The sequence below is a fragment of the Sycon ciliatum genome, chromosome 4 (genome assembly GCF_964019385.1).
Source record: "Sycon ciliatum chromosome 4, ocSycCili1.1, whole genome shotgun sequence".
Lineage (NCBI taxonomy): Eukaryota > Metazoa > Porifera > Calcarea > Leucosolenida > Sycettidae > Sycon > Sycon ciliatum.
Window position 1 is genome coordinate 2,886,764 of NC_088646.1, and position 14,085 is coordinate 2,900,848.

At 48.5% G+C, this 14,085-nt stretch overlaps 1 protein-coding gene across 3 annotated transcripts; it reads right to left on the reverse strand.

Moving 5' to 3' along the window:
• Positions 1-409: 409 nt before the first annotated feature.
• LOC135813903 (AT-rich interactive domain-containing protein 1A-like) lies at positions 410-13,942 on the reverse strand. 3 transcript variants are annotated; one of them, XM_065326926.1, is made up of 11 exons: positions 13,556-13,942; positions 11,654-12,334; positions 10,792-10,996; positions 10,270-10,304; positions 9,428-9,604; positions 8,876-8,923; positions 8,181-8,262; positions 7,754-7,854; positions 6,346-7,518; positions 3,341-3,563; positions 410-2,864 (listed from the first exon to the last, which is right to left on the reverse strand). In XM_065326926.1, exons 1-11 carry the CDS (start codon positions 13,775-13,777, stop codon positions 1,282-1,284), a joined length of 4,530 nt encoding a protein of 1,509 aa, XP_065182998.1. In that variant the 5' UTR covers positions 13,778-13,942; the 3' UTR covers positions 410-1,281. The 3 variants fall into 3 exon arrangements, with proteins under 3 accessions (XP_065182998.1, XP_065182997.1, XP_065183000.1); XM_065326925.1 differs by having other exon boundaries at positions 3,335-3,563; positions 13,556-13,941; XM_065326928.1 differs by lacking the exon at positions 11,654-12,334 and having other exon boundaries at positions 3,335-3,563; positions 13,556-13,940.
• Positions 13,943-14,085: the final 143 nt, after the last annotated feature.

Consider the following 14,085-nt stretch of genomic DNA (forward strand, 5'->3'; position numbering starts at 1 on the left):
TTGAACTTTAGATTGAGAGTTGTCTACATAACTCTCTGTATTGAATTCGGAACGTTTCACGCAACTTCGCTGAAACAAAAATTAATAAATAAATAAATTGGACATAGTGACCGAACGGTTTAAAAGCAAACACATCCGACGCGTCGACGGACTGTGCCAAATAGCAATACAACTGAGTGTTAACCAGAGTTTTCCATAGATAATATCTATCTTAGATTTCCCTACCACACGCTAGGCACAAACGAAGTCTTGATTTCAGCTGACTACTAGTATCATGAAGAGTACTTGGTATCATGCTGAGTAGACTATGATTGTCTGACTGTGTCTTGGTTAGACAGAAATCAGAAGACTACGCCTGTCTGCCGGACTTACACGCATCATGGCACGGTTGAACACAAACACACAGAGATTGAGAATTGTTGCATGCTCGATTACCATCTCAACCGATATCAAGAAGAGACAGGCCCTAGGGCTAGGGCGCTCCTTACCACTGACAAACAGGCAAGGGAAAACCACATGGACATTAGCAATAACAAGAGCATTCAATGAAAATATACAGTCTGTCTTATGCTAGGAAAGCAAAAAAAAGAGAGAAGAAGTTTCGTGGGCATGTATGAGACAGCGAGAGAGCTATTTTTCCGAATGTGGGAGAGTGCGAGCATGTGATTCAATCCAGGCTTTCCTTTATTGTTGTTATGAATGCGGCGAGGATGATGAGTTTAAAACAATGTGATTCCATGATATAACAGCATTTCGTGAAACGTGTGAAAAAGACAAAGCGATAAAAACTGAGCACATACAGCGAGCAAGCCTGTGCCTTCCTAACGACAAAAGCAGCAACAGCAAGGAGAACGATGACAGCAATCATGACAATGATGATGACAACGACGATGGTGATGATGATGATGATGGAGAAGATAATGGCAATGGCAGTGAAGATGCTGCTGCTGAGATTGGTAGCAGGAGCTAGAACGACAGGCGAGACCATCGACCATTATCGATTCGAACAGCTATAGCTAGCCTGCCTCGCCTAGACGTGAGGAGTAGAGAAACAGTCCCCTCGTAGACAACACAAAACATACAGCCGCAAAGCTGCACTCTACTGGCTTGCAGATCAAGAAAATACAGTCAACCTCTCTATAGCTATATACAAAGAGCAGGAAACACGCACGCACACGTTTACAGTAACAATGGGCGTCAACAATGGGGAGACAAATCTGATAAAAAGGCCATTGAATGGACCCAGTCACACAGGAATAAGCCGTGAGTTCGCTTGTTATCTTATTCCAGGCCTATTTGAAATAGCAGGTCCACTAGTATGGCTGGTATGACAGGGTAGAAATAGGGAGAGGCCGCCAGTATGAGCAGGTGTGACTGGTGGTGAGCAAAGTGTTGCCGATTGCAGCGCTGCCGCGACAAGATTAGAAGCAGTGTCGCTGCGCGTCGCAAAAGATCCGGGCTGGCAACGGTGTGGCTGTCAGTTGCTACGCCGCGTGACATTGTGCAAAGGTAATGCTCCGTCTCCGATAGCAGTGCCATCATCAATGTCACCACGCAATGATGCTGCTGGCAAATGTGTCGACTCACAGCGTCATTGCACGCCAGGCTACAGAGGAGAACGAGCGACAACTCATACTGCACACTATGCCGCTTCTCCAACAGCCACTGCACCAGGCGTCCACACAGACAGTGCCAGTTGTCTTCATCCAGGGCTGCCATCATACACTCCACATTTCCCAGGCCAATGCTGATCTTGCTGAGTGCTTCCAAAGCCAACCGTTGCAAAGAGAGGCCAGGACAGGCAGATGCTGGTGGCAGTGGGTCCCGCGCAGAGGACGATGTTGATACACACCAGTGGCACAACCCACGTAGAAGCAGTGAAACCAGCTTCGTCGGAAGACAGGACAGGTCAACTTGGCCAGAGATATTGACTAAGGTCACCATCAGGTCGGCACGTACTATCTCCAGCCACGGCCACCACCAGGCTGATGCGATGCGTGATCGAGAATCACTGGACAGCTTCTCAGTCTGGAACAGTGCTTCTACACGTGCAATGACTGTCATCAGACCGTAGTGTCTGCTCATTGGCCGTTCGTTGGCAGCAAGAAAAGACAAGGAGCGGATGAAGTTGCTGCAACACATAGCACGCAATGCCAAAAGTCGATCACTGGGCGTCCTACTTGCTACCGAGCAAGCCTCGGATTCTACCGTTGTGCCGTGTCGAAGCCACGCAGGACAAAACTTGGATGCTTTGGATGCAGTTACGCTGCTGCTGCTGCTACTGTTACTGCTAGGGTCTCCCTCAGTGGAACAGGCAACACCTGCAGAATCTGCCACTTCCTCCTCTACGTCCATAGCCTCCGCAGTCTGTTTCGCTGGTGCAGGCAGAGGAGATGATGCAGTGAAGTCAAGAGGATAGAGGATGTGGCGCAGACCATCGGGAAGCTCGTTTGCAAGACACGCCAACTCTTCTTCGGCGTCAGCGTCTGCCTGGGCCTGTGTCCAGTCCATGGCACAAGGGTCGTCTTCCACCGGCGCTGTTGCTTGAAGTTGAATAACGTCGTACTCTTCGTCGCGTATTCTTTGCAACTCCTTGTTCGAAGGATCCTCGGGAAAGAAGCGGCGCTGTGCATCACCATCACATATGGCAGAGATGTCGTTGAAGCCACCAAACACAGCATGCAGGCTGGTTGCCAGATGTGAAAGAATCGTCTCCAGAACAGTGGGCTGCTGCGAGAGCTGGAAGAGAACCAGAGTGTGCTCATCGCCTACAATGATTGACAAAATGTCCATGGCTTGAGATGACTCAGCAACCAGGCCAGCTTTCAGACACATATGCAACCTCCACAGATTTGGCAAAGTACCTGCAGCAGAGCACCAACAAATCCAAGCACAGCGGCAACACAAACAGCAGCAGCAGCAGCAAGAAATAAGACTAAATTCCATGGGAATGCAAACACGATTCGCAATCTTTGCACAGCTCAGCAAACACCCCATTACGGAAACTACAGTGTAACATGTCAATCATTAGGAATTTAGGATACCTCCCGACATCCTGATCATTACTGTTACTATTAGCCATGAAGCTCTGGAGTAGAGATAGTGTGTTGATTTCCACTGGACTTATACGCATTCTATGTCTGCACATCACACATAGAGTGCTTTGATTTGCGGTCACAGTTCCCATGTAAACTTGTCATGACGGAAATCGTGGAAATTTTGAAATTCACGGAACGCATATGTAGATACAACAATAATCGTTTAGCCGATCGTTATGATCTCAGCTAAGCCACTCAGGAAAAACGTGATCATTTCAGCACTACATAGTACATACCGGTACCTAGGAGTTGGGCGAGGTGACTGGCATAGAGATGTTTTCGCTTGACCGACTTTGGAGCGGCATGCTCCACAGTGGACACATTCGTGCTGGAATCGGCCGCCTCAGATGTTGAGGACTTCCTTGCAGCAGCCGCCACCGCTGCTGCTCTGGCAGAAAGTGGCCGTGGTACAACATTCGCCAGACCACCGTCGACACTGGTGCCGGACAGAAGCCGAGAAAACACCTACAGACGCACAAAGCACAGAGAGCAAGACGACATTAGTGGCTCAATGCAACGGGCAGGTGAAACCGGGTCTCTAGACCACTAGTCTTGGGCACAAAATGTGTAGAGTGTGCAGAAGTCATCCTGATTTCAGAGACCACCCGTGTTTAAAGATCACAATAGGGCAGTCCCATTCATCATTTGCGTGAGGAGGTGAGAAGGCATTGGTGGCGGTTGATTCGATGAAGTAAACTAGAATACTACATCATACCATTGGAGGTTGCTGAAACCAGTTTCACTTGTATCAACAATGCCAATAATCGGTACACAATGATTAAGGTTACGTTTGGTTGGTCACATTCCCAAATGGGAATCACTTGGAATCACTCGGAATCATTCTCGCCCGTTTGGTTGGTCAAAAAAGTGCGTTAGGTTGGTCACATTCCACATGATTCCAGAATGGGAATCGCTGAGAATGATTCTTTTTGGAGAATGATCATTCCACCTCACATGCTGGAATGAGCATTCTCATTCCGGAATCAAAAATGATAATGGCTGCCACGAGCCAAACAATGTTGCAACAGGTTCAAGTGCCTCAAATCATGCACTCAGAAGTACCATGACTCTCTCAAGGAAACTAGAGTCGGGTAAAAGAAAAGACAGCCGCCGTTCCACAACGACATCATAGAATTGTTATGTCAAGTGATTCCTAATTGATTCTGGCGCGTTAGTTTGGTCAGGTGATTCTTGCCGATTCCCATTCCAGAATGGTTGTCATTTACATTCCGAAAATGCCCAACCAAACGCAACCTAAAATTCACCAGCGGAAAAGGCGAAACTAGGCCTGTTGTTGACTGAGAGCTATATGGATGTACAGTAGAGTCGCTCGCCCAAGAACGTTGTTTCCAAGGGGTTAGCCTGGGGCGTTCATATCTTTCAGCAATCTGGCAGTGCACGTTCTTGGAAACTATCCGTTCCGAATCACACTATGTATCCCACAAGCTGTCAGTAGGAATATCAGCGAACGCACTGGGCAGCATGTTCGCGCATGTCTTACGTCATACAAAAACCTATGAGGCACACGGCCGACAAGAAAAAATGGCAATCGCAGAATCAGGTCGTGGGTCAGCCTCAGCGCAGGCCGGCCAGGAGTAAAAAATAAAATCGACACTCGACAAGAAGCCTGTTTGTTGGTTTGCTTGAGCTCGATTCATTCAGGAAAGGAGACATCAGGAACTAATATTCTCCGGCGCTAAATGCTCTCAAGCAAAGACATGGCAAAGGAAGAAGACGGTCGTAGCTGGACGGAGCTATGTTTGCAACAAAGAACAACAACAGTACTCGTACTTCTTTGCGAACAGGCCACCTGGTGACCTTTGGTTGCGTCTGAAACTTACTTGTTGCTAGCCATGCCAAGCAAGTCTCCTATGACTGGTAAATGCTCTCAAGCAAAGACATGGCAAAGGAAGAAGACGGTCGTAGCTGGACGGAGCTATGTTTGCAACAAAGAACAACAGTACTCGTACTTCTTTGCGAACAGGCCACCTGGTGACCTTTGGTTGCGTCTGAAACTCACTTGTTGCTAGCCATGCCAAGCAAGTCTCCAAGACTTGGGCCCCTACTCCCTTGTCTAGACAGCCATGACCAGAAACTACTTGGGCAAAGGTCCTCCATGCGAGAACAAGTCACGGTCATTCAAAACTTCAAAAGGACCACGCGTGGCACATGTATGTACATGGTGCCTTAGGCTGCGTTCGAATTGTCTTCATCAACTGTTCAAACAAATTTGTAAAAGAGATTAGTTGAAGTGTCCCATTAGAACGGTTTCTATCATTTTTAGAGTTTTTCAGTGGAATTGTCATGGCGATGATGACGTCCGATCAGATCGACCATCTCCACGTACTACGTGACGTAGCTATTCCAAACTCTTCGGAACTAATCCACCTCTCCCATCGGATGAGGTTGTGGAGTTTCGAGGAGCTTCGTTTTTCTGAAGAGGCCAATAAGGCCACCTCTTCAGAAAAACGAAACTCCTCGAAAAGTCAAAGAGTGACAATTCGAACGCGCCCTAAGTAATCTTTCAATTATTTTCGCGCGAACGCCTCCGTGGATTTCCTCCAATCTTGGCACGTGTAGTCCACATGGTCAGGCCAATTCAATGACATCTTCAAAAGGGGACTTCCCTGGTTAGATCTTGCCAGCTACCAGCCAACGTACTACGAAATCTAGCTGACGATCGTCCATTTTTGAGCTGGAAGAAAGTGCCTCGGAAAACCTGTAGACGACGAGAACAGTGTAATAAGCGATGAATGTATTCGTAGTAACCTTTGTCGCCATCACCCAGCGTCATAGAGGGAAGCTTCGAAGTAGCTCGGCTCTAGCTGGTCGTCTTCCTCAGACACTTCTTCGCCATTCGGTCCTTCTTTTCCATCCTGATTTACTAGCAAATTTTTTCGGGTGTGGATGGTCACGGCTTGTCGGACGCGTTAGATGTGCACGTGATCACCTGCGTAGTGCATTCGCTGATATCCCTACTGTCAGAAAACCAACACCGCCGTTCTTAACTTTAGGCTGTGGCATTCTTAGTATTCCAGGCTGGACGTTCTTGGGCTCCACATCCACGCCCCACATTCTTCAGTGCACGACTCTACTGTATGACGGCTGTATCTCTGCTGTGCATTACTTCGCCATACAGGCCTTCTTAGACTCAGAGTGGCACATGCATAATCTGACAAGAACACTAGACAGGCACCACGAGGTAAAAAGAGTAGAGATATCCATGTACATCGTCCTTAGACCTTACATTGTTAGATTGCAGCATAGCTGTAGTCGGTGTTTGGCATATTGAGCCATGGGAACGAGACGATCCAAAGACCGCGGCCGGACTTTCCGGAGTTGCAGCAGGATTGGCTGGGTCACTGGCTAGGGTGCCAGAAATGCGTGGCGACTGCGGTGTCCCCGTGTTGTTCATCGCTGATGGGATACTGGGGAGAGAGGATGGTGTCTTTGCCGCAGCTTCTGCCATCATCTGCTGCCGCTGCAACAGTAATTGCTGCTGCTGTTGCTGCTGTTTCCACTGCTGCACTTGTTGTTTGTACTGGAGCATGTTTCGCTCTGCAAGGGGATCGGCCATAGGTGCAGAGGCAGGCATACCAGGTCGAGGATGATTCAAGCCCATACCGCCATCCATCGGTGTGGACGGATCAGGAAACATCCCTGGAGCACCAACACCGCCAGACAAGGACATCATGGGATCAGAATTAGGCAACCCCAAAGAAGACCGCATCGGGTCGTGCGGAAATTGTTGAGGTGGAAATGAAGGCGGTTGCATCATTGCTGGTTGATTGGGCCAAGCAGGCTGCGTAACACCAGCAGGGGTGGGCTGTGCAGTGCTGAAACCAGGCATCATAGCAGACCCAGCACCCAGGCCACCACCACTAGAAACGGTAGTCGTGGTGGCTGGGGCAGCAGTAGCAGGAGCTGTGGTATTGGCGTGAGAAGAGTCAGAGCTGGTTGGGTTTAGCTTGCCAGGCCCATCAGCCTGATCACTTTCAGGGTGTCGTTGTTGCTGCTGTTGTTGCGTAGATTTCACATTGGATGAAGCAGTGGTGGAGGCGGCAGCACCGGGCGTTGTTGTCACATTAGTATCAGCTGCAGTAGTTGCAGTAGCAGTTGTGGTCGTGGACGAGCGAGCATTGTCCGACGTGGTCTCCGGTGAGCCCACACGACGAGGAGACGAACTGCTGCGAGTCGCTGCTGCTTGGGCTGCCGCGTGTCTCTGTGTGGCCCGAGTCCGGCGCAACGAGTCCACTTTGTTTGTCTCCTCAGTCAGGTCTTTACCTTTCTCCTTGCACTCTAGAGGTAGCAGAAGCTTCTGGTAGTGGGTACGAAGGGTGCTGGCTAATGCACTAACATTCGATGGTGACGGCATACCCATGCCCTCAATGACCCGACGCCACACCTTCTTGCGCACGACCTGCAAGAATGCATAGGACATGCACACCAGTCAGAACACAGACAAGTTTCAGCACACAGCAAGATCCATGAATCACACTGCTCAAACAAAGCGTAGTTCCAACAACCAGAATAATGAAGTCTTCTGGACGAGGAAGCACTCTGAGTCAGGCATTGGAGCAAGCTATCAGCACCATGGCATGTGTGCACATGTGGCAAATGAGCATATGTTAGCGCAGCGAAGCAGTACATCTTACCGTGCACAGTCCACCCATGCCCTTGATAACCTCGTACAGACGATAGAGATCAACGTGGGTATGATCACTTGACAGCGTCGGCACGTACAGTGTTGGTGTACCTAATCACAACATGAAAGCAGTCCAGTTCAAGATAGTCAGAACACAATTTCAACAGTTGAGTGCAGTGCAGCGCCTTACTGCCAAGGTCAAATGATGAACTATTTCACATACGGAGTAGTGTGGACTGCAAGATCCCTACAATCCCACAGTACACCCAATTGTCACAAACCTCTGTATCCATTACAGGGGACACGAGCATCCATCCGGACAGAAACTGCCAAATACTTAGCCCCACAGACCTGTCCACAGTCCTGCTACATGTACTAGTATCCAATGATAACAGCCGAACAAAACAACAACAAAAAAAGCAAATACAATCATGTACCGGTGTCGCGAGACAGCTCCACCAGCTTATCGAGCATCTCCTTGCGCCCCGGTTCATCACCAAGCTCATAGAGTGGCTGTAGCTGTGAGGTGGTGAACACGCAAAACAAAAAGAAGAAAGAAGTTATCCCTTATCTGGATGCAGGAAACAGACGTTGCAACGATGTGTAAAACTGCTGAATATTATTATTATTTCGCTCCTGCTCTTGTAGCAGTTGAGCACTCTCATGTGGGGTAGCTATGCAGAGCTCACTGACTTGTCAGTTTGAGCACTCTGGCAAGGTACGTTCGGGCCTGGTTTAAATCTGGCTTTGGAAAATTTTATTTTTCATTGCTATCAGGTTCGGCCTCATTTTCTCTGTGCTGCGCTGATGAGTCCACAAAGGACGAAACAGTTCCGTCCGCAGATTGAGTATCATTATTATTATTAAAAAAACAACTCAAATCATTCGTTATCTGCAAAATGATGCACACGCAACTACCGTATTTTGTATAATTACCGTAGTGTGATGCATTAAAGCCTGTTTCATACAGAAGCCTGGTTTTCAAGATACACTGTCGGCACATAATAAAGCCTGGTTTTAGTGTTAACATACATAGAAATACCTGTTTTGTACAGAAGCCTGAACATTTCCCCCAAAAAGTCATATACAATGTAATACAGAATGCAAAATAGAACGCGAAGAGAGCACATACCACTTCAGATATATTCTTGGGACATCTGCTGTTTCCAGCCGGAGTACCCTGTGAACAACACACCCACATACATACACACCCACACACACGGACGCACCAACAGCAGGAAAGCAGAATGACTGAGTACACAGGATGATGGAACATAGACACAGTTATCACATCACTAGTATCTGAAAATGCAAGTTCGGCATATGCATCACACATACACACTCAGACTCAGACATGCCCATCGCGGAAGCAATGATAGCGAACAGCTATGTTAGACATAGCAACTTGTGCTGAGATTACACCATTCAACAGCTTGCAAGGCTGATGAATTGACCGCCACTAATTTTAGCCTGGTATCCACCACACAGCTATTTGAAAGTGGCTTTTTCTGGCCAGTGACTTCACACACACACACACACACACACACACACACACACACACACACACACACACACACACACACACCGCGCTACGGCGCCAAAGACGAAAGAGAGTGAAACAAGAACAAGATTCAGAACCACGCAGAACTCTTTCCCATATCACAAACTAAAACCAAACACTTACAGTGTCACGAGATGCTGCTGTGGGCGCAGGGGCTGACGCAGAGCTGGCGGCTGGTGGCAGGGGAGTCGAAGGAGTCCCTAATCCAGTTCCCGCATTACCGGGGAATGGGGAGGCTGCATGTGGTAGCTGCTGTGTTGGCGGTGGATGAGGTTGCTGAGGGAGCATGTTGTCCATGGGCTGCAGAGAAGACAACACCAACAAATCTCCCGTGAGTCAGGCTAGCCGATCAACAAAATACTGACTTACTACTGATAAAGCCTGGAACATATGATCATTGATACTCAAGCTACTAGTAGTAGCATATAGTAGCAATTTCATTTATTCACAGCAGCAGAAACAGCATGGAAAGCGCAGAGGAGACCATTGCAGTGATAAAGGCCTCATTGACATTTCCCGTAAATCCACATGATTACAGATAGAGTGCGCAACTCCTATCTTGAGCCAAGCAGGCTCGCCCACACTGGAAATTCTTTTATTCGCACATCCGGTAGAAGTGTGATCAAGTGCGTATGCCCTCCCATGCCCACCACATAGATACGTTGTCCGTTCACAGGTTTAGGAGGTACTGTACATTGTTCTCCTTCGACAACCGTACCTACAATATCTAAGTTCATTGAATAATTGATCTCTGGCTACGCATGATGGAACAAGCGAGCCAAACAGCCGCGAAAGCCTGATCTAGAGATCGTAGAGTTGCACACTCTTGGTTGTGTACTCTTGCTATATGAGGAGCCAGTACAGCTTCTACCACGCACACACTCACTCACTCTCACACGCATGCATGCACAAGTAAGCCACATGTGCCACAGAACACAAAGAACGACCAGTAGAGCTGCACGTACCATTCTTGGAAACATTTGATTCTGGTACATCATACCTGAAAGCAATAACATGTAAAAGGAATGCAAGGTCAATCAGGGAGTTCAGAAAAAGTAAGCCATCAATGCCCAACAAGCACGCACTCCGAATAAGTCAGCAAACGCAGAATAGCAACGCCCTACAACACTGTAAAACACGATAATTCCGGCGATTTCGGTAGTGAAAACAAGTACCACATCCCCAGCCATATGCTACCCAATTTTGTAGAAAAACTCCCGATCGCATCGGTACTCACTCATCACGTCCCAGAAGTGACATTGTGCATCGCGCTTCAGACAAACCACTACGCCCGCCTGGTTTCTATACTTCTGTGTAGGTGCGCAACTTGATTTGTATGAATATCCAACTAGACTTGTGTGTTTTACTGAACACTTCACTATTTTTGACACCCACCTAGATCCTGTCTAGCTGAACGCAGGACACTACCGATTGCTAGTGATGGACAGAGAAAAGAAGAAAGAGCAAGAAGCGGCTTGTGTACTGACCAGGATGCATGAGGGGATTGACGACAGGTGAGTTTGCCGTAGCCATCGAATGCCTGTGCACATCGGGATGCATGGGAACAGTTGCATGCTGAGTAGTCAGGGCCACTGTGCTAGGGTGCTGACCAGCCGCGAACGCAGGTGCCAGGGCGCCAGCGTTGGTGTTCATCATGCCATCTTGGCCAAGTAAGGAACGGTTAGGATACATCTGCACACACGCACGCCCACATACACAAACATGCACGCGCACGCACACACACACACACGTAAACGTGCACACACAAACACCCACGCGCGCGCGCACACACGGCGACCACCGTCACCACACACACACATCCAAACACAGAACAGATATGAGTGCTGCAACGCTACAGAACACACACGTAAGATTCAGTAATGAGACACACAGAGGCGGAGGATGCCTTGTGGATTCTCAAAACAAGGCAGAGTATAGACCTACATGTACATCAACTGCACCTGCTCTGGGTCTGGGTCGGAGCAAGGCACAGGATCATGTAGCCTAGATAATAATTATTACCTCACCATTTGGGCAGACAATTACAGTAGGGCTCCCCTTATCTGAGAACGCTGGGACCTTTCCCTACATGCAACTAAGAATTGCCAACAATTCAAAACACACAGACTGCTTGTAGGCAGTAAACACCTCTTATACCAATGAATACTTCTTGGAGTTGTTTTTCGTTGAAACGTCATTCTTGACTCGAGGGGATCAGAAAGGTGCCTGGCAGGAGTGCACGGATCTAGAGAATCCGGACTAGAGATGTTTACTGTATGGCTAAAGTAGGCTCAATAGTGAGCGACTGGCAAAGTAATGACAATGGCAATGACAATGGCAGTAGCAAACCTTTTGTTCTGACACATCTGATGACGCACCACCACCGGCAGCAGCAGCAGTTGTGGCACCAACACTGGGCTGAGCGCCAGGCGTCATCATTGCATTGAAGTGCGACGGCAAGCCCTGGTGACCAGCAGCGGCAGGAGTGCCGGGGATCTCACCATTAACCCTCACTCCACTTTCAGCTGTAGATGGCCGTGACTTGTCCTCTGTTGGCGGTAAGCCCACATCACCACCCAAATCAGGCAGTGATGGAGTTGGCATAGTAGAATTGGACGCACCCATAGCGTTGCCAGAAGCAGCGGGCGGCAAACCCATGCCTGCTGCTTTCAGAGCGGGCGAGTTGCTACCAACTGTGGATGACTGGCCCCAGGTTGTAGGATCGTGTGGCTGAGGTCCGTTGGGCCAGGCAGGAAAGTTAGGAAAGGAGCCCATGCCCATCGGTCCAATGCTAGGATTCATTTGTGGATTGGCAGATGGCATGATGCCACCAGGCATGTTGGGTGGCATATGCATGGGACCTACTGGCGGTGGAAATGATGGCCGGTTCATCATGAATGGTGGAACGGCCTGCCCACCATGTTGTTGTGGCATCATCATAGATTGCTGCCCCATTCCAGTCGGCCATGCATTGGGAGCGCCAGCACCACCTACGCCGCTGCCACCAGCACCGGCTGCAGTACCACTACCCTGGACAGGCGTAATGCAAAGGCACCGTGCCAGCCACACATACATATATACAATCAGGACATGCTAAGACCAAGCAATTGGTATGTGCACGTACGTAACCAAATCACCAGGACAACAACACCCTATCTGAATTCTCATCGTATGTATACGTGCGAGCCAATGCATCACTTTGTTCGCCATGTTGGCTGATTCAACATGTATTCTTGAAGGTATACATTCACGCTTAAGTACGCACGAGAATTCGCGAAAATGGTCAAAACTGATGTTGCCTACGCGCAGATGCAACATGATGCCACCCACAAAAAAAGGGTCACACAATCATTTGAACACATTGGTACTGAGCTACAGCATGGATACCAATACTAGGAGGCGGTGTCAGCGGAAGGCCTGGCGCTAGCTGCAATGGCAGGCAAAGCTAAGATGAGCTAGACGGCCACATACCTATAATCTCCTGCCCACTGGCACACTTCAATATGCTGCTGCTACTACTAGTGCACGCACAGATATAACGTCTTTACCAGTACACTATCCTACGAGATACGACAGCAGACACTAGAAGATAGTATAGCTCGCATTACGATCTTGACTGAAGGACAGGCAAGGACTTCAGGAGAAAAAGTGGCCAGCTGCTATTTCCGTGCTGCCACCACGGCTACAGTTCCCTAGGCAACTATCACAATTTACTGCTGGGATTGAAGACGTACAAATCCGAACTGGATGTAAACTTGGTGAAGATGCGGCGTGCACGGCGGTACACGCGCTGTGAAAGGGTACAACTAATTTGAAATCATAGCAAGGAAATTGAAGCGGACTTCGCGAACATCAAAATTTGACATCGGTGATCTGTCTATGCACGCTCAGCGGCACTCTACAGCGTAATGGAGGCTGGATCACCAGATCAGACTACGACAAAGATAATGTCTTCCGCCGCTATCTCCGAGATAGAATAAAGCGCGAAAATTTATTCTCAGCACTGAGTACGAGTCGATATCCCGAAATTTCACCAGACAGACGCAGAGCTGTGCTCGACAGACTTATTCCGATCTCAAGGAATACAGTAAAACTGTACGAGTACACCATGAATGAGGTGCGAACAATGGCCAGAGCGCAATACTGTGAGTAGGAGTCCAGCATCGTCGGGAAAATTCAAACAATCACTGACTGACCGGCTCAGTCAACGCAACAATGCACTCAGTGCTTCACAACAGTAACAGAACTAACCTGCAGCATCTGCGAACCTGGGTTTGAGAGATGAGCAGTAGACATATCTCCAGGTGCACCAACACCAAACATGGGGTAGCCAAACGGATTTACGTTAGGGAGCATTTTTCCTTGCTGCATATCTTGTCCATTGGTAAAGGCCATGTTGTTAGCGGATTGCATGGGAAAACCAATCCCATTTTCGGGCTGCTCGCTGTTCATCAGCATCGATTGGTCTGCCATCACCAAACATTTCACAGAGCTCTAGTTGCCTGCTCCTCCCATACAAACACTATCACGAAGAGCCAGAACCTGTTGAGCATCAGCTTCTCTGAATAAAGAATCCTTGCCACTTTTGAAAGCAGAACCTCGGCTGAGATCGATACCGTCCCGCTTCTGTGGCGTCCATGTTGGCCATTCCTTGGATAAGTGACGTCACAACGAATCATCAACAAAGAATCCTTGAGATCGACGAATCGCATCTGATCTGGGTCAGAGAGCAAGCAAGAGAAAGAATGAATCATGCACGATCCATGTAAAAAAAACGTGTG